Source organism: Pempheris klunzingeri, chromosome 19 (genome assembly GCF_042242105.1).
Source record: "Pempheris klunzingeri isolate RE-2024b chromosome 19, fPemKlu1.hap1, whole genome shotgun sequence".
NCBI classification, from domain to species: domain Eukaryota; kingdom Metazoa; phylum Chordata; class Actinopteri; order Acropomatiformes; family Pempheridae; genus Pempheris; species Pempheris klunzingeri.
Window position 1 is genome coordinate 11,724,518 of NC_092030.1, and position 25,129 is coordinate 11,749,646.

Below are 25,129 nucleotides of genomic sequence, written 5' to 3' on the forward strand. Positions count from 1 at the left end.
AATCCGAGTCGTCACTTATCCATCATGTCGCGTAGAATCTGAGAGAGAACAAAGCCTGTTATTCAGGTTCTAGGTTTGCTTGTGTGAGGGCAGAGCCAGCAGGAGGCTCAGGTGCAGCAGAGAGAGACAATCCCTCCACATTTAGGAGGGGAATAGACCTGTCAGTCCCATAAACCTTTGAAGAACCAAACAGTGGAACCACATGCAGTGCTCTCACCACACACCACACACCACACTTATCTGGTGTGAGCTAAAGGTAGAAAGATATTAACGCACGGCATCATCACGCAAGATGTAGCCACTGGCAATGGATTTGTTTGTGTTTTCTGAGGATTTACCGTTTTGTTGATTTTGGATGCATCATACTGAACATGCATCATGTTTCAGTGATTCTACAGCTTTTCTGAACAAAAAATTGGAGTCTGTGCTGCTTTGTTTCCGGTGTAATTAAATAAATAAGTGTGCTGTCTGTAACCCTCTCTGTGGGCTTTCTCATTATCAAGAATGAGAAAATCCAAATTTCCCCTTAATCCACCGTCAGATTTCTGACTGATATAAGGTGGGTTATACCTCCCATAAATCCTTGGCCTTCCAAGAGAAAAGGTCATATTAGACATTCACATGGGAAATATGTTAATAGGTACCAAGGTACTTAGCATACAAGTTTGGATTCTTGTGCACATTTTAACCACCTTTTTACAAAGAAGTAGATGAGAACATAAATATCACCACATTGTAACAATGGTTAATATGAAACTACGGCCAGCAACAAGTTATCGTAGCATGACGACTGGAAACAGAGGGAAACAGCTAGCCTAGCCAAGTCCGAAGGTAACAAAATCCCCCTACCAGCACCTCTAAAGCTCACTAATTAACTCGTTATATCTCATTTGTTTAATCTACTAAAAGTAAGTGTAAAAATGACAAGTTGGGGTTTTACAGACGTTTATGTGCTGGACTATTACTGTACCGGGAGCAGTGACTTCCTGGAGTCTTGGTTTTACTGTGAGGCTGCAGAGAAACCAGCAGAGACTCCAGAGGGAACTGGTGAGCTTTAGTGGTGCTGGTAGGTGGATTTTGTTACCTCTGGACAGGCTTGCTGTTTCTCCCCTTGTTTTCAGTCTGTGCTACGCATTTCCAAAAATGTTGAACTATTCCTTCAGTCTGATTGATGGATTTGCTTACCTTTGACTTTGTCCGCGATGGTGGTTTCTTTTTAACGAACAAGCCTCTGATTCATGGTTGATTATGAACTGTTTGCTGTTTGCATTCCTGAAATATGCCTGGTAACACGTAGCCTGTGGCTTAATTAAATTTTTCAGCAGTAGTCCTTCAATTTCCATATATATATATATATATATGACAAATTATTGACCTGAACCATTAAGCAAACTAGGAGCTAAAATGTAAAAGAAAAATATAATAACAACAATAGTAATAATAATAAGCCAATGGATGTGCGTCTGTCCAAGGCTACAGCCTGTCCGTCCTTGGGAGCTGGATCTCTCCTTCACTGTGGTGCTCCCGGAGGTTTCTCTTTTCCCACTGGGTTTTTTGAGTTTTTCCTTCCCGAAGAAGGAGGGTCATAAAGGGCAGGTGATGCCTCGGACTGATCCATTGGCCTCATCGACTGCTGGACTCTTTATTAGATTGTTTGTTCGCTTACACTTGTTTATTTCAGTGAACTTTGTAAAGCACTGTGAGACAACTCTGTTGTGATATTGGGCTATACAAAATAAATTGAATTGAATTGAATAATAATAATAATAATAGAAGAAGAATGACAGAACTCAATATTTCCCTCCTTCAGTTCTCTGCATGCCTTTACATCTACACCCAATGTACTTTGACTGGTGTCAACATTTAACACACAGCCTGGTAGAATGCAGAAAATGAAGATAATCACATTAGAGGCGGACAGTTTGGAAACGGTCAACAGACAGAAGCAGCTGTATGGTGTGTGTGTGTGTGTGTGTGTGTGTGTGTGTGTGTGTGTGTGTGTGTGTGTGTGTGTGTGCCCCGCTTTGTGAGAGCCCAAATGAGACTGGAGCAGACAGCTGGAGAGAGAGGATCACTGCCTCATACCTCGTGTCTGTATCAGAAGAGAGAGAGAGAGGGAGGGAGAGAGGGAGGGGGGGGGTCACCCAGGATTCCCTTCAAGCTGCTCTCCAGGAAAAAGAAATGTTGCAAGATTTTGTTTGTGGCTCGTCCTGCAGGATCGGCTCGGCTGTGCTGCTGCTTTATCTTTGACCATCGATTGGTGTTTTTTTGGGGGGTTTTTTTTCTCCTCCTTTTTGCTCTTTTATTTAGAAGAAGATGCCGAAGCGAGGAAGAAAAGTGAGGCAGACTATGTCGGGAACAGACAGTTTAAATGAACAAGACGCGTTGTAGGATCAGTGAGATCAATAGAGAAAAAGGTCGATTTAGTGCAAATGTTTGTTTGTTTTTAATCATCTTTTTCTAAAAAAAAAAAAAAAATTAAATACTGACATGCAGCAACTATACGTGGATACAAGGATGACAAAGTAGTCTGTCAATGGTCGTGGTTCGGGCATTAGAAATAGCAGTCCAGACAGGCTACAGCTTTGCTCATCAGGCTACGAACTAAAAGTTTGATGTATCTTTTTTTTAATGAAAAGGCATTGCTAATTTGGTCCATGTCTTGTCTGCTGCAGGCTATGCATTGAAACCAAAGGCGATTTACAAGCTGCATTCTCGGTTAAACACGCAGCCCCGCGCAAACAGATCGCAAACACGACGAGGGTTGAACTTTGCGCATGAGGAGGAGGAGGGAGAGGGGGGGGTGCTTTCCGGTTACATTTGCTTGAGATTTTGTTTAAAGATAGCAAGGGCAGTAGCAAAGGGTCTGTCTCAAAAACTCCGGAGAGCTAGGATATATGAAGATCGCGACACAGTTGTTGGTTTCCCCTCGCAGAAATGCCAGTGCGTGCTGTGACCACCAGGTTCATGTACAAGGGACTTTGCACTATTCCAGATGTCCTCTCCTACCGGACCCCTGTTAGCCTGCCTGAGGATGAGGTGGAAGGTGAGTCTCGCCTGTTCGGTTGGTTGGATCGTGTTTTGCAAGTTGTTATTGTGATGTTAAGTCTTTGGGGTCTGAATGCGACGTCCACCTGGGACACCGGTTCAGAACCCTGGAGAGCTCCGGCCGGTGCGCGCTCCTTTTCCCTCATCCACAAATGTGACACCGAGCTGCCGGGCTTGCAGGTGCTTGTGGTGAAGATTCAGTAGCGCACAAATTCTACATGACGGTTTAAATGTAAAAGAAAATGTGGAGCACACAGAATACACGTATGAGCACATGTTTTTAATCTCTTTACCTGTTTCTTATTTTGCACACTGTTGCTTCTGGTTCTTGGCACTAAGACACAAAGTCAAACTGTGTTTTATGTTTGTACTTTGTGTACATTCATTCAAAATGTCAAAACCATCCCAAGTTCTCCATACATGGTGCCTTGTCATAAACCTGTGAGCAAACAACATCTTGCCATACCACCTTGGCACCCATGACACTTAATTGCACCTAATTTCACTCACTGTAAGTCATTTGAGACAAGCCCGAAGAGTCAGGATGACAAGGCTTAACATTTGAGTCTGAAATGGAGAAAAGGGTTTTGATGAATGACAATAAAACTGTAGATTACAACACTATTTCTATAAAGCCTTTGGCAGATAAAAACCCATTAATAAGATGGGAGATTGATTAATCTTGAGTCTGAAATTACATCCTCTCATCTCTTTCAAGTTTGTTTGATGTATTGCATTTCATCATTAATTAATAAAAATGACCATCAACAGTACAACGTTGTACTTAGTCCATCTGAAAGATTCACTGGAACATTAGGATTGCTCTTAGCTGTAGTGACTGTGGTGTTAAGAATGGAGGTTTTGCTTTGGCAGATGGCTCTCACAATGAGAAAGCACAGCCGGCAATGATTTGAAACCAGGCAGACTACAATAAAGAGATAACTCAGATCAGATTTGATATCACAAAGTCTTTTATGCGAAGGGAATTCCATTTCCCCTTCTTCTGTCTGTAGGTTGCCCGGGCCCACAAGTGGCTGCCTGCCCTTGCTTTGAGCCACTCATTTGACATTGAAAATCCACTATGTGCAATGACGACATAATTTAATTAAAAGGTTGGCCATGAAAAAAGCAAGATTTCGAACAACTGGGAAATGGCAAGTGTTGTGCATTGCAAGAAAAAGGCTATGCAGTCGGCAGACGGTATAGCTTATAACATAATAAAAAAAAAGTCTTTTCAAACTGTAGTTTATTAATTGAGAGTCATTAAATATTCAGAACATGGCGAGAACGACCATTCAACCGTGGATGTATTTACCCAGGGAAGATTCACTGAGCACATAATGCAGTGCTACATTTACATGGTCTCACACCTCGGCAGTGCCCAGGGTAAACAGTGCTTTAGCTTTTGTCACTGAGCAGCTCCACCAGCAGACTAAGTATAAGCGCAAAGAGCACTTTGCTAGCAGTTGTTGAGGCAGGTAAGAGAGTTTGAGATTAACCTCAGCCAGACTTGGTTTGAATGAGCAACCTCCCACTTACTGGCCAGCCAGCCTTTATTCTGCTGCTGCTCCAAGGCAGCACACAGTGTGGGGGCTGCTGTTGTTGGTCTGTGCACACGGCTGCGGTCCAGTGCTTCTGAGCGAAAATTGCTCAATTTTTCACAGAGGTCTGAAAATCATCCTATAAATATTGTTTCATCCACAAAAGCAGTAATTACTGTGGGGCAGAAGTTCCTTGACTGCTAGACTCATGTAATTATTCTTCCTAATCATATTTATTATGATAGCTTTTTCCTAGCAAGGTAAGCATATTTGCACCCAGATCTATTTGGCAGCTTTACAAACACGTCACTAAACTGCAATATATCAAGCTTTGACTATATAACTAGCAGAAATAAGAAATAAGCACAGTAATGGTGCGTCTTCATTTTGACTTTATAAAAAATGTAACATATGCCACAAAAAAAAAACACAAAGCAAGTGCAGAATACCTTAATGAACACACTAACCAGTCAGTCACCCAACCAACCAAACTTAAAACCAGGATGAATAATTCTGAGACATTAAATGACTGCATTTCAGACATCTACGATCAACATTTCTTAACAATTACTTTTACTTAAACAATTCTATGTCATGTGCATGTCTTATAAATGCCAATGTGAAGGTCCAAATAAAGCCTAACATCTGTACTTACATAGTCATTCATAAAAAGTGACTGATCAGTAAGGAAATGTAATGTTGTTTTCATTTCTGCAGGGACCGTGAAACGTTCGCAGTGTAGAAAAAGTGAGCACGAACCTCAGTTAGTTCTGTGATAAAATCAACAGGAATTTCTCTCTGTGACATTGTTACAGGGACATACTGACTACCATTTTCGAGTACCCACTGACAAACTCAACATACAAGGACAAAAGGACCTTGCATCCTGTGCAAAGAGACAGTGCTTGTTACACCATGGACAGTACATGATGCATGCTGCCCTGGGTAAACAGATTAACTCCTTCAGACCTGATTTTTTTCTGCTGAGCAAAAAAATTTTTATCCAGTTGCTTTTTACTCCTCTCCAATATAGAAATGCAGGGGGAAAAAAACATTTTTGCTAAGTCAATTTTTTATTAGTATTTTTACATGTCCATTACAATGGACGCCACGACTGGATGGGCGTGAAATGTCATAAAAACTTAAGAGAAAAAGGATATGTTTTTGACATTTAGAAGTAGATGTCTGCATGTGTCTGCATGTTTGTCTATGTGTATGTCTGTGTTCAGGTCTGGACATGAACAATTTGAACAACCTGTGTATGATTTTGGGAAACATAAAATCAAGACATCAGTTCTGATGTCTTTGTTTTGCCACTGGTTTGTGGACCCTCACTAGACATTGGGCCACATTCATCTTGAAGTGGAGGAGATCGAGAGTGTCTTTGGCCTTTATTTTGGCACTCTTGGCATCCAGCCTATACTCCAACCAACCGTTGACCACAGCGAGTTCAAAAAGCATATGTGATCATTCGGTACGGTACAGACTGACAAGTTGATCGAGCAGGTCAACACCACCCATTGCTTCATTGTACAACTTGACCACCTCTGCACGGGGCACATTCAAAAATCGGACCTGCTTTTTGTCCCACCGTTGGACTATAAATACATAAAATATAAATAAACTGTCAAAGTTTAGCTATGAAATGCTCACAGACTTTGCATAGTGACACTAAATAATGTGACACTGACACTGTTGGCTGACATCACCCAACTCCTGATGTCCATTGGAATGGACACTGAACTTTAAAAAAATCCTGTACTTTGCAGTTATGAAATATATTCAGAACAACATAAAATATCATCACTTTGAATTGTTTGAATTATGCTGAGTGCAAATTGATTAGGCTACAATCATCATAAATGCATATTTATAAGAAAATAAAGGTGCTTACTCCTCGTCCTGTCAAGCTTCAGAGCCATGCTTGTCTTGTCTGATGTCTACAACTCTCTCAGATCAAATTACCAGTCATAACTTCATTGTGACTGGATAATCAGGAACCAATCAGCAAGAAAGCACTATTCAAATGATGAAATCTCAGATATTTATTGGTCTAGACCCATAAATGTGTCATGTCCATTCCAGTGGACGCAGGGTCTGAAGGGGCTAAAGAGTAAAGAACACACAGACTATATATGAGATGCCCAAAATATATTTTTTTACTGTTGAAGTTGTTGTATACTCTATCTAAGGATTTATAGCTTTGTTGACAGAAGTGAATATAAATCAGGTGACAGTGACTTAAATTAGTCCTCTGAACAGTCCAGGGAAGGTAAGAAAAACACGTCACATATTTTATCACCCCACCACCCCTTCTGTAGCTAAGGTAACATATCAAATACATCTTTCTTGAGATGATTAACAATATCATCAGGCACTTCGGAGTTTAAGCAACCAGCAATCACCTTGGTTAAATGCTGAAGCCAATGCAGAAGTGCCCTGAGCTGCAGTTTCTCTAATAACCACTAGATGTTTTTTCAGTAGCACTCAAACTGTATTAAACTAACTGAGATATGTCCCACTTTCGTTATTGAAGAATCTAGTTGAAAACCTTTCGGTAAGACCTCAGGTCCTCGATGGATGGCATAATTTCCTATGATGTGCGTCTCGGTAGCATTTCTAAAAATGAATGTATCACTTAAAAGTTAGAGAAGACGACAAATCAAATTTTAGGATTGAAAATAATAGGAAAACACAGTGGTACACTTAATGAGGGTTCTCTTACTTAGTAACAGATACTTTGGAGATTAGCATCAGTGAAATGTAATTTTAAGAGATAACTTCATGGGTTTCATTTCACATGCGTCAATTGATTTAATGATTTTAATTATCAAGTAAAATGTGGATAATTACTCCAGTGGTGCGCTCGAGGCTCCATAGAGATTATCTGTAAATCTTTGTAATCCTGCTGTTTCAACACCTTTGGGATCTTGAATCTGACTCCTTATTTGGATCACAATCATATCTGTAATATTAACTATATTGACCATAAAGAAACTGTGACAATATTTAGAGAAAACTAAATATTGTCACAGTTGTGAGGATTACAGACACTTGCACTGAATTGAGAAACGATTGTTTGTACAATGTGAGCTTGAGGGAGGCTGATGAAGTACTCACAGCTCTTAATGGATCTGCACTTTCCGGGGAATGTTATTCGAACAGATGGTTGCCTAGGTGGGCAGGGTCAGTGGCGAGGCTTCCTGCCCTTTTCTTCGCCCTTGTGACATGCAGTTGTCATAATTCCTGATATGTATTCAAACCATTATTACTGTGCAGGCAATCGTACCACTGCTTCTTCTAAGATGTCACATATGCGTGTACGTTTTAGCTTTTTAAATCCTCTCATACAAAACCGGATTAGTTTGAGCATTATTTGCGCAATCTTTTAAATTATTAGCCATGTTATGTTGTGCCACTGGGTTATTAGGTAGTCTCTCTGTCATGGCATCCAGCAAATATTTTCTACACTTACGTTACTTAAGCAGCTCGTGCCCTTGACAGTAATCACTATATTATTCATGTCCAACACATCCATTAGACATTTATGTATGTATTTACCCTGTGTGACAGTTACACACACTGCTTTGCCGTGCCAAGTGTCTCCCCATTTAATGTGCACAATTATAAACCAAGATCCAGAGCCAAGTTCAGCCCATTATGTACGAAGACTGGGATAACTGAATACAACTGATGATACTTTGACTAACATACGTACATATTTCCAATCAATACCTATCTGAATACTCATGTGATTATGTTTGTACATACAGTATATATGCAAATCAGTTAAGATTCAAACACGTTTTAAACTGTGCTTTGGCAAAACAGAAATATTTTCATGTATCGTTGTTAATTACTATCATCAGAGATTAGTAAGTAAGTTTTAACACTGCACATAAACCCATTTTATGACAAGAGCATGGAAAAAAAAGATTTTTGCCAATATTACATTTACTAAAACACATGCCAGACACTTTAACTGCACATGTGTTGAACCTGATAAGACCGTCATTTTATGGCTGAACAGTTATGACTTCCCTGCAGTTACACTCTTGGAGGTCTCCTCGAGCTTGTATCACTCCTTGGTGCATCGCTGACAGAGGATGTGAACAGTATTTATAGATCACAGCCAGCAGGAGAATCCCCCAGACATCAGGCATTGTAGTGTAGAGTGGAGCATCTTCCACTTTGTATGCAAAGCCGTCTTCTTTTGTGCTTACAAATGGAGTGTTTTCCACAGCAACATTGTAAACAGACAAGTATATGTGTGGGTTTTAATGTATTACAGCTGTTGAGGATCTATAACAGTAAAATCACTGTACACACAGAGCAATGTTTTTCAAGACAAATTCACAGGGGTTGAAGATGCTCTTTCTACTCTGCTATTGAGAAACGTAGGTTGGGTTCACTGACCTGAAAATATAGATAAAATATTTGTGTTTATTTTGTTTTTTGATATTTTCAGAGCAATCCAGCAACAACAAGATTAGAAAACTGCAGACATTAAGCTTAGTGCTGCATCATCTTTTGCTGTTGATTTCCTCTGTGGTCAGAAACAAATGTCTGGTCATTACCACTGTTGCCGTCCACAGAGACCCACAGTTTAGAACATCATGCAATGCTACCACAAGATGCTAATTATTAGATTATTTTGCAGGTGGTGACCCACAAACATTCGACTTAAGGCTACAGCAAATGCAGTAAATTGGGAGCTTCAGAAAACATCAGTTAACAGGACCTTGCACTTGCATAGCAAAACAACATAAAGCCTGACAAAACATCAAATAAAACACAAACAGAGGAATGACATCTAATATGCACTGCCTGTATGAGTAGTAAGCATTTGGTCGTGGCTCATTAAATCATAATAATTCTTAATAATTTCCCCAAAAAGACCAAGTCATGCATTTCAACTCAGCCTCCAAAGAGCTACAGGTACTGGAAGTATTTCAAGTACTCCTCGACAGCAGGAGTTCTAGCTGCAAGGCTTGCACAGCACGTCTCCGCCGTCTCGAGTGACTGTGTGTGCTGTGTTTGTTTATGTAATTGTAATAATGTGAAGATACTGTAAATCTGTTGAAGCAAAGAAAGGTGACGTGTAAACGTGTGCGCACTGTGATGATGTGCTGGTTTATGTTTTCTACTATGTGTATGTGTTGTTCAATGCCTCCCCACAGGGACAATAATGTATAGCGTATGACAAGATCTGAGGTAAATTCAAGAAACTGTAGGAACTGTGTGTATCCAGTGTGACTGCTGACACCTCCTGCGTTGCATACTTTCAGTTAGGTTGCAAAAAACTAACGGTGGTCGTGCAGATTCAGCCATGGTGTGTATAAATGAGGTGTTCAGTACGAGACAAATCTTGGCCGAAACAAACCTGCACATCCCCATTAAACTGTTATTGATGTCAGGTTTTTGTTGACGTATTTTAGGGTTTATAGTCAGCCAGTTGTATTCTCCATAAAGTTAATAGTGTTCTTAGCATTTGCTACACATTTTTTTACTTTAAATGTATTTTGTTTGGGCTACTTTTTGTTCTGCTGAGAGGGCCTTCATGGAGCTTTCTGATGGACCTGTATGACGTTCTTATTTTTGTAGCCTCTGGTTAATATGACTCACATGACCCCCCCTTCCCCCTTTCATTATCAGAAAGAAGGATGTCATGGGTTCATCATGCCATTATTGATGTAACCACCTGGGAGGGGCTCTTATTTAATGAAAGGAGTTTGATTCATCTTCCAGTGAGTATTTTTTATGCTCTATCCAATTACCTCCAGCTACCTCACTAAGAGGCCTTTTGACAACAAAACTATGTTGTCGATTCAAGGAATGCATGAACCCCTCAATTTTTACTTTTAAGTAAAGCATGTCAAGCGATGCTCTTTGTTTAAGATGGTTTATTTTCTGTGAAGTGCCTGGTGCCTTTATGTGCATCCCTTTCATTGATGCATCGACTGCTTCTTGAATCGACGCAAAAGTTCCTGTTTGATCCTGATTAGCGAAAAGACCTGAGTCTCCTTGTTCCTTTGTAAATTGATATTCAGTCACTATTAATGATTCACACAAGAAAATATGATAACTTCTACGGATTTGAAAAAACTGAAGTTGACATCAGCTTTAAAGCTCTGGTTACTGAACTATTGTGAATAGTGTTGCAAGTTATGTTCACGGTAACTTTGGAGACTAAAGACTAGCTTCTCTTCAGTTCCTGTGGAGACCTCTTCATCTACCTCCTGCTGTATTAACTCTATTACTCTCTTCCTGTGCTATGTCATGATTGTTACTGAAGGTGAAGCGGGCTAATGCAGTGAACTGGACGTTCACAGTAGGGCTCTCTCAGTGGCCGTACACATTAGCAGTTACGTGGGATAGTGGGTTCTCTCAATGCAGCCACTACCTTGTGATACTCAATAGAAATGAAAGGCAGCATTGAGTTTAGCTCTTTTGAAATCATGTTTAAAACAAATCCAGAGGTGTGTTTTGCAACGTGATTATTTTGAATGAGCTGACATAAAAGAAAAGTAACGTCCCTGACAAACATAACTAAAGAAATACTCACAATTAGTCCCAGCAGCAAGTTAATGCCAGCCACTAATGCTGCACATAGTGGGACCATCAGCAAATACGCAGAGCCTGCCCAGCTCTGATTAAAAACCCCAGCAACAATGTGATACTGATGTGACTTGTTGGTGATTGTAATTATGGTTTTGGAAGCAAATGGCTAAACAATGTAAAATTCAGTCTGCAGTCTTGAAACAAAACCTTTCAGGTGGAGAATTTTGAAAAACATGGCATCAGACAGTGCTTCTCACAGGAAGTTAGCGAAAATATGATTTTTGTGATGTGATATGAATTTTAGGAGAATCTTATATTAGGGTAATGGTCTACCAAGCAACACATTTCAGTTCAGTTCAGTCACAGTTACATATTTCACAATTCAGTCACAGTAGCCATTTTTGTGCTGCATTGATCATCCTTGCTGCGGTATCTTTTAATTACAATTTGACCACTTTGATTTAAAAAAGAAAAAAAAAGAAAAGTGGAATAAAAGTCTTTTGAAAATCAGTTTTCTCTTCTGTTGTGGATTTTTACTCACGTCATAATTGTCTGGTTAGTTTCTTTTGGAGTGGAATGTTCAGCATATGAAGGTGATGCACGACACTACAGTGTCATCTTTCTCCAAATGCCATGTTTGTCTCCAACACTCTTCTTCTGGCTCAAGGCCATTATTTGGGATTTCCCCAATTATTTAGGTGAGAGAGCTTCAGCAGCCATTCTGCCTGTGCCAGTGGCACTGAAACTCTGCCACTGTGCAGCAGCGGGTTTCTTGGCATCAGCCTTTGTCATGGACTATTTTCATGGATGTTTTTAGCTGCACCAACAACCAGCATGAATCACTCTGCCGGTCAGAAGAAAGGTCAGGAGGTTCTATAGGTCCTCATGTTCTGTTTTAGCTCACTTGGAAGGTCAGCAGACTTTTAAGTTCTGGGTTTAGATCTCAGGGTTGGTAAAAGTGTCTCTTTGATGTGCAGGACAAACACATTCAGGCCTATCATAAAATGTACACAGGCTCCCAAAGGAACATCTCTAAAGTTTTCATGGATTTAAACCTCACAGGGGAGGTTTGGGACCCAGCCAAGAGGTCAACTTTGGGCTAAGAAGGAAGAGGAGAATACCTGTTTTACTAAGGTGATAAATGGGAGACAAAGGTGGTGATCAGACAGTAGGGCACATAACCTAGAACAATCTGCTCTCTCTGAAGTTGAAGACTAAATAAAAATCAACAAGGCTGTTTGCTCTCTAGGAAATAATCTGCATCAGGATTCTGTTGGCATAATTTTATGTAATTTGCTCTTTCCCCTTTTAACCTCAAGTGACCCCTAACCCTCCAACATTTGTAATACAGGAAGCACTGCAGGCATCAAATATATTCTTACGTCATAAAGTAAAAAACAACAAAACAGAACACATCATTAACTTTTGGTGGGAATATCTCGTGTTATTAAATGCAAACTGATCACACATGATGGGGCTTGTTCTGAATGATATTGTGTTTACGACTTAAGGCATGTTGAACGCTGATTATTTTTGAAGCTCAACCTACTGGTATTAAAGTCCTGTTTTTTTTTTTTGTTATTGGAAATGATTGGTCCATAGAAACAACTTTTTTTCTGCAATTATGCACGTAAAGAGGCAGTCCAGGACTTTGTAATTGCTGATTTACATGTCCAAAAATCTTTGCACTATATGATGACCGCTTCTACACATATACCAAAGAATTTGTTTCCAATGTGCTCGGTGTGGTAGAGAATGTTTGCCATTGTGGACACACCCATTACCATCTTTTTACTCCTGACGTGAGTTTGAACAATTCTGACATATTGCCCTTGACTCAGTGTTAATGTCAATGCCATTTCCTCAAAGACAACAGACACTCCAACATCTTTTATGACTAATGCGTAACAACATTTCAACATTTCAGTCACCAACAATATTTTCACTGACTTGAGCTATAACTTATGAACTGCTTAATGGTTTTGAAATTAGTTGGTATTTCACTTCTGAAACTGTTGTCCTCCTATCAGCAGTAATTGTGGTCACGCAGACCATGATTATTTACTGCTGCAGGAGAAATGCTGAATAGATCATTTAAAAAATTCTGCGATTACATACAGAGCAACGATTTTCATGATCGGGCCCCGATTTAAGATAGCCAAGCAATCAGAGCTGTGCAAGGTTACTAAGATTCTCTGATCAAGGACTCACAGTACAACAAAAGCTGAGTCTGAACGTTTTCAGCAGTGTCTAAAAGCTCGGTTTGATTTTTTGAATGCGATGCCACAATGGTGGTTCTGCAGTATCATATATAGAGCTATCTAAATGCATCTGTCTTATACTTGTATGTTTACCAATATGTGCCATATGCATTGCCATTGTCCTCAAAACACTTCATAATGATGTGTTTAAAACATTTACTGAGTTGGACACAATGTCAAATAATAAAAACAATACCTTTGTGAAGCATATAATGATCAGGGATTTTTATTGGCCGGTATCAGAGTTGGATTTCCAAGGTTGTACTTATACTGTATTGAACCATATGGTGTGACTACCTCCTGCTTTTCAATATTAATGAACTTGAAAATGCGGACCCTCATTTTTCATCAATGTAAGCTAAACATTTATGATGCGAAAAAGTGGATAATATGAGAGGGAGCATAAAGAAACAGAGAGGGCAAACATGTAACACATTATATGTCATGAAAAAAAAGCCATTACTGTCATTTTATCTTGTAAAGCAAGATGCTAAATTCAATAAGATATTATAAGAGAAGTAAAGACATATAGTTGTGTCTCTAGTGGGTACATCTGTAGATTTTTTTAGATATTCACTCCTCATGGTGTGAGACAATCAGTAGTCCAGCCACTGCTCAGCTGGCTCAGTGAATTCATTATTTGTTGCTGGCACCAGGGGTCGTGACATTGAATCTAGGGTGGTGCTGAAGGAAGATAACAAAACTCAAGCAGCACTGCTGGCTGTAATTTAGACAAATATGTTGGGTCTGATATGTCAAGGTTTGGTACAGACAGTGTCACTTGTTGAGATGGACCTCACTGAGGGCACCAAAGACTGGCCTCTTGCAACAGTTCTTTCTTTTTTTCCCCACAAGACCATAAACTGCCACTGTGGGCTATCGCTTGTAAATTGCATTCTCTCAGTCATTCATGTACACAAGATGGATGGTCAGTGCTTGTCAGCTCATGGGCTTGCATGCAAATTACAGGTAGTGCTCGCCCAATCATACACTTGCATGCAAATTAGTTTTCTCTGTGGTAGAGGCCCTCAGTAGAACCACATGCACAGGGAGTTCAAGTGAAGTTCCATACAAGCTCGTGGTGTAGCAGCAGTATTCAGGTAAGACTTATAACGGAATATAAAGATGAGTGTCTGTTTTTACTTATGTAACTGCCAATTATCTTAACTCCTGTGTTCATTAACACGTTTCCCTTTCTGCCTCTTGTGTATCAGGATAGCATTGCTCATGCACACGTTCATATCCGTCAGGATCTTTTTTTTTTTTCTTTTTTTTTATTATTATTAATTGCCTTGTTTTATCGAATGCCTACTAAGCAAGCATTGAAGAGTCTTGTATATTTGAAGATCTACATCAAAAAGAACCACAGAGCTTCTGTGCCTTTGATGTGCAACTGCTCTTTTTACCACTTCAAACAGAATACTGTGATGCAGGGTGAGGACAGGAGCCAAATGGCAATGTTTATGGATTATTTACCGAAAGTTGTATTTAATTATGAACACGTGAACCTGCTCACTGCCTTCTGTCATGACCAATGGCGCTATGGTCATGGTAAGTGGAGTTGGCTCTGACGGTCCTTATTATACATAATGTTTGTTATAGCATACATCTATAGCAAACAAGGAATTTACACCATATAATCTCTGCAGAAAAATGTTTTATACTTTAATGGGCCAGGTTACTTCATACCAGTACTCCAGTTTGTCTTGAATATAAACCTGAAATAGAAAGACCACATTTTCATTTACATAGAGGGGCCACACTTAATGTATTCACCTAATTTAATGGAAGTCAGAAAGGAGTCTGTCTCCAGGGTTCTGAAATATTCACCTACAGCATGACTTTACCCATGATTCTGAAGCATTCAACTACAATCCCTCTATATCTGTCTATCTGTCAGTCTCCATAGGCTGAGACATTCAAATGTAGCGTACATTGTACACTGTAAATGTGAAATTACAGTAAAGTAGTCTTTTTGTCTGTTATTTCTCAGCCCTAATGCCATTTGTTTCTTCCAAATGAAACGCATCTCTAAAATTGCCAAATGTTACTCAAACAGGTACAGTGTTCATTAGTTGGGGATACGTTTTCGAGGTGGATTTGGTGCAGAAGGGGACTTTACTCAAAATAAACTGCCATTTTCATCAAACATGACGGAATATGATTAATTGACTTATTTTAAATAGTTTGTGGACAACAATGGAGCTCTGTGGTTTAAGGAAATAAGGATTTGGCTACAAAGATAACACTTTTTAGTGGGATCATTGTTGGTTTGGGTCTTTTCATGGGATCTTCCACAAGAATAATCAAAAATCATCAGACTTATAATTCAGTGCCTCTACAATATTTGTAACAGGACAAAATTTGATCAGTTTTCCGCTTTTTTCTCTTCAAACACTAAATATTTAGGCATGTCTCCCTTGTCACAAATCATAACCATTTAAGAAACACCCAAAGATCAACAAAGATGTGCAGTTTTTCTCTGAACTACTTTAAACATTGTGTACATACATATTTCAAATCAACATGTCCAACTGAACCAGACTGCTGTTGCTCACAGTATGAAATTGTAAGACATAGATCTGTATAAACCTAAACTGCCATGACTCCTTCCTGACTGCCCTTCTTCTTCCAACAGAGATTCGCGAGGCTTTTAAAGTATTTGACCGGGATGGGAACGGCTTCATTTCAAAGCAGGAGTTAGGGATGGCCATGCGCTCACTGGGCTACATGCCCAATGAGGTGGAGCTGGAGGTCATCATCCAAAGACTTGATATAGATGGTATGTGTTTCCCTCTCAACAAGTTCAGAAGTGCACAGGTTGTTGCACATGATCCCACACATGATCTATACAGTGACATGTTTGTATTTCCATCAGGTGATGGTCAAGTGGGCTTTGAAGAATTTGTCACATTGCTTGGTCCTAAACTCTCCTCTGCTGGGATGCCTGATAAGTTTCATGGAGCAGACTTTGATTCAGTGTTTTGGAAGGTATATGTTGTCATCAGTATCAGCAATCCAGTCTAATGAAGTCTATACCTTTTCCTTCACCTATGTTCGTTGATCTATTTTCTTTCTTCTTTTGAGTAAGTCTGTTTTTTCTGTTTTGTGATAAAGAGCCTTCTGTTTCAATTAAAAATACAATAGAAAAATGATCTATTTATTGTTATGCATTATCTTCATTCCTCGCATTTAATTGATCAAATCAATTAATTCACCATATGATTTCAATGAAAATAGCCCCCCTGTATTACCACAATGTATTGATGATCTACAGCTTATTTGAGTCACTGGGGGACATTGAGACAGAGTTTCTTTCTCTGCCAATAAGACCTATCTGGGTGTTTCCTCTCTCTGCAGTGTGACATGCAGAAACTTACTGTGGATGAGCTTAAGAGACTGCTTTACGACACTTTCCGTGACCACCTCACCATGAAAGACATTGAGAACATCATCATGACTGAGGAGAGCCACCTGAACAGTCCAGAGTCCCACGTGGACATTGACAGTACGTCAAACACAGATTTTATTTCACACTTTTTCTTTTTTAAAAGTTCTGTAAAGACACTCAGAGATATATATATATATATATATATTAATATTTCTTCTAAATCTTTCCACAGCAAGCCCAACACAACAGGAAAAGCACACATGTGTGCGTAAAAGCCTGATTTGTGCCTTCGCCATTGCATTTATCATCAGCGTTATGCTCATTGCAGCAAATCAAATGCTCCGCAGAGGAATGAAGTAAATACTTGTTTCTAGCTGGCTACAAAGAGATTAAAGGGCAGACAATGAAAAAGCAAACCTTAACCAAAATACTCGACTGTTTTTGGTTTTGTTCAATGTTTTCATTGATGCTATCACAGCTTCTCTCTATAATGGATGAAATGATGTCATGCAATGGTTTTATATGGCCACTAATTGTAGCATACCATGGGAAAAAGAAAGATTGAAAGAAAGACATTTAAAGGGCTGATTAGAATCCTAAAACAGTAGTATCTCAATGATTCAAATTCCTGGTCTTTTCTAAGAAATCCAAGGATAGGATAGGATAGGATAGGATAGGAAAAGCAGACTGAAGACTTCATAATTTCAGTGTTCAGTATGTGAATTGGTAATAGCTTTGGTGTGTCTAATATATCAAGAGAATTAATGTTGTTGACAAGAGCTCCTAATAATGATAGTAATGATGATAGTAATTAAGCAATACAACAGTGTTTATGAGCTACATATTAAGTCGTTTTAAATAACTTACTAAAACACAAGGATAAATGACTGGGCACCGGCATAATGTGTCCGTTTATTTTAGTGCCAAGATTTCCAGTCCAAGTCTCCTTAAACTGTGATCTAAATCTTATTCAAAGAGTAGCAGCATCGGACTACTAATCAACAGTTAATTAATTCTTGATTTACAAGCTGTACAAGTTTGATGAACGGAGTAGTATATTGTGGTCAGTTTGCCACTTTGGTCCAGATTGAAATATCTCAACTAGTTGAGATTATGGTTCCAGAAGAATGAATCACTTTGGTTATCCTTTGACTTTACCTGTAATGCCACCAGCAGGTCAAAGTTTTCACTTATCCTCTGAAACATCTGAATATCTATTGGAAGGATTGGTAAAAAAAAAAAAAGGTTCCCAGAGAATGTATCCCAATGACTCTTGTGATCTCCTGATTCTTCCTGATTTTTTCGAGTGAAATGTCTCAATAGCTGTTGGCTGGATTGTCATAGATTTGGTACAGACATTCATGCACCCCTCAGGATAATTGTAATAACTTTGGTGATCCCCTGACTTTTCATCTAGCAGCAGCATCAGGTCAAATTTCTAATTTGTCCGACACTCTGGTTTATGACCAAATACTTGTAAAACCAAGGACATTCAAATCAACCTCAGCTGTACTTTGTCTTTAGTGTTACTTAGCAAATGTTAGCATGCTAGATCTAACAACTGCTAACAATGGTAAACATGGTAAACATCATACCCGCTGACCATCCGCATGTTAGTGTTGTCATTGTGAGCATGCTGCCATGCTGGCATTAGCATTTAGCTCAAGGCACTGCTATGCCTAAGTACAGCCTCACAGAGCCGCTAGCAGGGTTGTAGACTCTTGGACTTTCAGGAGCACTGCTTTGTTACTTTTATTAGATGCTTCAAGCAGAAACCGTCTAATATTTTGTAAAGCATCATATTTGTCCAAGAGGTCGCGGCGTAGCTTTAAGTGGAGTAAAGGCACATGATATTTACAAGCAAAGACATGGAAATAATTGAAGTCCATTTCATACACCAAGAAAGAAGTACAACAATTGGAATAAACTGGTGAACAAGCACAGGAACACGATGGACTGACATGTAGAGATAGGCTGTGGTTCTAAACCACATGCTGTGTACTGTCAGCTGATCTGCACAGAAATCCCACGGTCCATTTCGGTAGATGTCATGGTTTTCTAAAAATTAATTGGTCCGTTTTAAAGGGCAAAGTGAGCCCTCTTGGCTGAGCAGCTTGGGGTTGATTTCTATATCAAATGGCTGTTTGCCGTGCGAAGAATGTGAACAACTGAAGGTTTCAGAATTAAACTGAAGCGAACCGTAAAGTTGAAATGAAAGGAAGAAAGCAAGCAGGAAGGAAATCACAAAATCCCTCAGAAACAAGAATGTGTGCATAGGTATTTATGCAAAAAGCTTCAAGACAAATATTGATCTCTTGACCGTCACACAACTGTTTCATACCCAGTTTGCCGATGATATGTGCACATTGCTGCATATTTCGAATCTGTGCATCTATGACAGGCATCAAATGAGTCATAATGAGTCACGATGAAAGACAATTGAGTGGCTGTGTGACCTTAGCTACCAGCTGTGACCATTTTCAACCATGACAAGTTTAGAGTTTCGACAAAACTAGTTATCGACTGTAATATCTGTAGCAAAACATTCAATTCAATACAACACACTTGCATGTGCATTAAACTAGAAATAAACGTGTTCTATGTGAGTGAGATCAAATTTTGAATTCTGATGTGTGTATTCAAATAATTATGCAATTTGTAAAGTGATCGTTGCAAAAAAAAAAAAAATCTCAGTATTTGACATTTTCCTGTAAATGTCAAATTTTTGTGGTTGTGCAGACGATATCAAAAGACTAAACACTGCAGTATGCTGTGAACAATAATTTAACATATCATGAAAAATGTTGTTTTCTGGCTTTTACATGGACCACCAAAACAACATATTGTTTAAAGTATAACATGGTTATATTTTCTTACTTGGAAAAGTGACACATTAAATCTATGTGATTTTATTATGAATGTAAGCATAATGTTTTGTATAAAACAAACAAAAAAAATCTACTAAAAAATATCAGGTTTCTGATGTATAATTTCCAGGTTGACTGGACATTCAGATACAAGTTCTTATGTGTATTAAGGCCATGCATTAACTTTTCTGATTTGTTAAGATTAGTTTTTCAGAGGCTTTTCTTTAACAAATGTGTCAAATTTGACAACTTTTACAAACTATTTTTTCTTGCTTTTTTTTTTATTATCTTAAAGTCTATCAAAGCTATATCACAAGAGGAAAAGTGTGAGACAGTGAGAATCATTCCGGCAATAAAACTAATATTTTATCTGGTATATAGTAGCTGTTTATGTATGAACTACTTATATGACATCACATTACCTCTTCATGTGAACACACCATGTAAGGTATGGGTTTTGTGTGAATGTTAAATACAGTAATTGTGTCAGATCTTGTCCCGAGACATATAAGCAATTATTCTGTATGTTATAGTGTTTTAATGAGCAGATTTCTGTATACTTTGTCTTAATTGTTACAAATTTGTTTTGGACTGTAGCTGTCTTCTGTTCTTCTGTGCCTTTTTGTCATTCGGAGTAAAAACTGTGCTCTCATGCCTTGGACTTCAAGTAATGTTAGAAAGGCTTTCTAGGAAGATGGGAAATCCACTTTACAAATAAATCCCATTTGACAAAAATGAATCTGATACTAAATGTGTTTTTAAATTGAAATGACTCATCAGTAATCCAAGTCCCAGTAAATATTTGTGTATTGTCTTTCTCTCTCTGGTCTTGATAAAGGTTTCTCTAACTTTTCTTTTTAAATTGGTTGTACCATTTGTGACATTACTGGTAAATTTAATATCTAGATTGAAAATATCCAGCACTGTTTTGTTTCTGTAACTGTTTCTGCACATGTAGAGGTTACTGCATCAATTATACACTGATGTAAGTGGTGTCTAGATGCATGTAGTTCAATAAAAACAGGCATTCAAATAAGCCAGCTGTTTGTATTTCTGTTCACAAATGTGGTATTTTTATTCTTTACAAATTGACACAATTCACCTACATAAGAACATCAATTCTTCATAATTCTGAATTTGTTCCTCATTCAACAGTTTTAGATCAGGAGATGCAGCATGTACGCAAGCACACGGGCTCTGGAATTAAGAAATTAATATCATAGCATACTCAATCACTGTAGTTGTAAGGGCTAACATGAGTAGGTAGTGAGCACAGCAACCAAAAGACATGAAGTAGTTTGGATGCAAGAGGATTAGATCTGGGATAAGGAGGCGTATTCATTTTCTTTAATGTACGACATACAGCTATTAGATTAACGTTGTCAGATTTATTAAGACTTAAGGGGCCAAATTATTCACAAGAGAGATCTGAACAAGCATCAGAGTGCATGAGGAGATCCAAAGTTGCCTTAATGAACATGTGGACAAATTTTCCTCAAGTATTAATACCAATACTGTAAGGGATTCTTTGCTGATTTGTATCCTTTGTATCCTTACAATGTGGGTAATCTATGCAAATGAACAATGTTGGAGATTGAGATTGCACTTCCGCATTTTTTGTAAGCCTGCCGTAATGAAATAGTTTTAATGGTTTAATGCTGGAATCACACATTTGAGACTACTTATACAAGCCGGAATACAGTGCAGAGGAATCCAGGACCTGCCAGCTGGTATGGATAGGGATGCAGTGCATCCTGGTTGTTGAAGGCTTTCATACCACAGCCACTTTTTCTCTGATTTCTCTGGTGATGTTGCACCAATTTCAAAAATGATCTGCACCATCTTTCTGGCAGTGAAAGGCTTCTTTAATAGATACAAATTACTACCACAGAGGGGGAGGGTCCAGCAATAAATAAAGCCACAGAGCTTAAATCGGACTGAAAATGAGTTACAGTTTTGAAAGCCTAAAGCTTATTTAAAAAGGTACCTCATAGAGTTTTCTAGTAAACAAATAAAAGTTATGTTCATATACAGTGTTTCTTATCAAATGCATAGCGTGCATCCTTGAGGTCTTTCTTCATTTAATATTTGCAAGACTGACTTTTTTTTTTTTTTTAATCATTCATTGTTTCCAAACAAATAGGGGGACCAGATCAGGAAACTGAATTAGACAAAATGATAAAAACAATTCAATGAGGATCCTGCGTAAGCACTGCATTAGTCATACAGCAGATGTGAAAACAGTTCAAAGTGCATATATCTCTGGTTAACCCCAGTTAAGAGTAACATAATTGAGGATTTTAAAAAGATCCATGACAATTATAAATGCATTAGTCACAAAACCAAGGGATCTGCATGAGGCTTGTTGACAGAGATGTAATAAACTTTCTAACCATGAAAATTTTCATTATGAAATTTAATCCAGATCATTAGTTTGCTGGCTTTAGAATTTAGGAGGTAAATGGTGTTTTCCAGTGGTTGGGCTTGAACTAAAATTAAGTCAGATCAGTGATGGATTAATGATTCCCCTGGTGACATAGCATAGCATTAAAATAAAACAAAAAACGATTTCCTGCTCTCAACTCTCCATTCCTTTTGGGACTGTGTGACATTAAATCTAACTCCTTGGTAGAGTCTTACTGTAATGTTGCTCTGCTTCAAATTTGTAGAGCAATAGACAACTGCATTGTCTGTGTGGAAATGCAAGCTTGACCTTACTGTGTGTTTCCTGTAAAATCAAAAGCAAACTTTTTTCATGTTAAATCACCTCCTGATTCACTTACACAAGAAACTTGACATCTCAAGTAAAATGTAATGAATATTTCTAAAAGATAAAGCAAATGTGACTTGTAAAGCTGGGCATACAAAATATGTATGTTATTCTTTTTCTATGAGAAATGGAAACAAAAAGCTATTTAGTATCTGAAAAACTGAAAACTGCATTTAAACCTGGCACATTTAGTTCCTTCAAATACCAATTTGACACCAGCTCTTTATAACTTGTGCATTCTGTACCATTCTTCCTTCTATTAATGTTGCATATCTGCTTAGCAGTGATTTGAACCGCAAAGTGAATATCTTTCAACCCCATTCTGTGTTCACTTTGACTTTCCACCCGCCTGGAGGAGGTGGTAGAAGAGAAGGTGGAAGGTCGGGAATGGAAAGGAGCTGTTGAGGTATTTCACTTTCTGCTTGGCTCTCTTCACTGTCTTCCTTATTTTTCAGATCTCTGCAGGGATAAATAATTGAACAGTTGAATTCCAAATCAACAGGAATAACCATTGGCCATGCAAACCATGTATGACTAAGTGTTAAAACAAAAATGAACTTGCATACCCTTTGGTGCTGAGGGCAGATCGCTTCTTTTCCCTTCTAGAGAGCCATTCTTCTATACTTCGCTCAGGCATAACTCTGTCCTCAGAGTCCTCTCTGAGCTGTCTTTCATCTGAGAGAACATACAGCAATTCACATTCATCTGGGTACAATATGAACTTAATTGTACTTGATCATGTGTGAAACATATCTATATTTGCTAATGCTCTGTTCAAGATATGCGGCATATTGCTTTGCTGGTCTGTGATGTGTTCATTTTTTTAAAGTTTCCACGGTAAACGTCACCACTGTTTGTTTACAGCTTACCTTCCACCTGTCTTTTTAAGTTTAACAGGTCGTCTTCAGACATGTGAGAAAACCTGCAGTTAGGGCCAAAATCACAAATTCCTAAAAAAGAAAAGAAAAATCAGGAAAAAACATGCTGATTTATTATTTATATTATGTAATACAATTTCCTGGTTATTTGATACATGTTAGGTTTAACTGTTTTGCCTTTTTGAAGAAACTTCCGGCATGGTTTCTTTGTTTGCTCGTCATACAGAATGGCTGAAGAGTCTGTAAAAAGAAAAACAATAGTGTGTGCACAGGTGTTAATATAGTATTTCATTGTGGCAGACAGCCTAGATTACACAATGAAATGTAAGCAGGCCTAATTCTGCAGTAACAACCTCATAAATAAGTTTAATAGTACAAATTTAGTCTCACCTCTAAAATGGTCAAACCAGGCCTTCTTAGCTCTGTGATGCTGAACACCATTCAGATGTTTCTTTCTGTTATGCATGTTGTCCTGAAAGGACCGGTCACAGTAGTCGCAGTAGTATCTCCTCCCCATGGTGCAGGTTATGTGCTCAAACCAGCAAGATTTCACCTTTTAAATCGCTGGAGGACAGTGAATAAAACAGGATACAATTTTACATACCTGCAGTACTGTGTCCTACACTGGGTGAGTGAATAGCTGTGCTAACTGAAATGGTTTGTGTGTGTGTGGTGCAACGTCAACTGAGCGGGATGCATCCTTACGCACAAGCTGAATCATACACAAAACCAGACAAAGTCTTGCCAAACAAAAACAGTTTAGCCAAACAGAATGTATATTCATTTGCTGGTTATTTTTCTAATTCATGGTTTGACTGTTAAGTCTATAAAACGTTGATACGTCAACATTGCAGAATTCACAATTTCCCATAGCCCAAGAAAACATCTTGAAATTGTTGTTTGATTTGTCTGGCCAACAGTCTAAAAATATAGATATTCCAATTACAGTCATTTGAAACAGATTTAAAAAGCTGGGGGGGGGGGGGGGGGGGGGGGGGGGGGGGAGGGTTGTTTATGATTCATTCTCTGTCAGTTTGCTAATTAACTAATCGACTGCTCTCTTCAGCACTAAAAAGCCAAAAATGAAAAACATCTAGCCTTAATGCATGCCTGCCTAATTGTGGTGCTAGTATTGATCTGTTTTGACATTTGTAAGTCATGCATTAATGCAACAATATTTACATTTACATAATATAATCCTGGTCTCATTTGTGTGTTTAAATTTGCATTAAAAGATATTTGCCTTCATGTAAAAGTCAATCATGTGATTACAGATTTGGTCTGGGGCTAAAAATGACTACTTGGAGGCACAAACTGGAACAGACCTAATGTCTAACATCAAAAACAGGAAGAACATCAATAATATCGTCAAGGCCAAGTTGCATCAGGAGCATTCTTTTGCTGCCATCTATTGGTTGAGTAATGGAGGTGCGTCGTTTAAAACAACTTTTATCTTGAATATGCCTTGATAGGACTCCCTGCTTTTCTCTGAGGAGAAAGTCATCCACTTAGCGGAGTCGTCCCTAGATAACCAGGTGTGGTAAACGTTAAGATCTCTTGCGTTAAATATCTGCCAGTGGAGTTGGTAGATTGTGATAAGTAACGCTAGCTCATTTCACATCAATCAACGTTTGCTTTCAATCCCTGTTTACACTGAATTTAGACGCCAGAGAGCACAAACCATTGCGGAAACAGCGCTATCCTCCTCTGTGATGCTTGCTTTGAAGACCACGTGCAGTATGTAGCTATGTGGCTAAGTGGTAACTAAAGTAACTGGTAAAAAAAAGACAAACAAAACATACGTCTACCGTG

At 38.6% G+C, this 25,129-nt stretch overlaps 2 protein-coding genes across 2 annotated transcripts; one reads left to right on the forward strand and one right to left on the reverse strand.

The window, feature by feature from the left end:
* Positions 1-2,937: 2,937 nt before the first annotated feature.
* cabp7b (calcium binding protein 7b) lies at positions 2,938-17,162 on the forward strand. The gene is made up of 5 exons (XM_070850940.1): positions 2,938-3,046; positions 16,050-16,193; positions 16,290-16,402; positions 16,772-16,919; positions 17,035-17,162. Exons 1-5 carry the CDS (start codon positions 2,938-2,940, stop codon positions 17,160-17,162), a joined length of 642 nt encoding a protein of 213 aa, XP_070707041.1.
* Positions 17,163-19,980: 2,818 nt separating this feature from the next.
* Positions 19,981-25,110, reverse strand: zmat5 (zinc finger, matrin-type 5). The gene is made up of 6 exons (XM_070850970.1): positions 24,999-25,110; positions 23,708-23,881; positions 23,495-23,557; positions 23,309-23,389; positions 23,006-23,114; positions 19,981-22,898 (listed from the first exon to the last, which is right to left on the reverse strand). The coding sequence occupies exons 2-6, from the start codon at positions 23,832-23,834 to the stop codon at positions 22,751-22,753; spliced, it is 528 nt and encodes a 175-aa protein (XP_070707071.1). The 5' UTR covers positions 23,835-23,881; positions 24,999-25,110; the 3' UTR covers positions 19,981-22,750.
* Between the last annotated feature and the right edge of the window lie 19 nt (positions 25,111-25,129).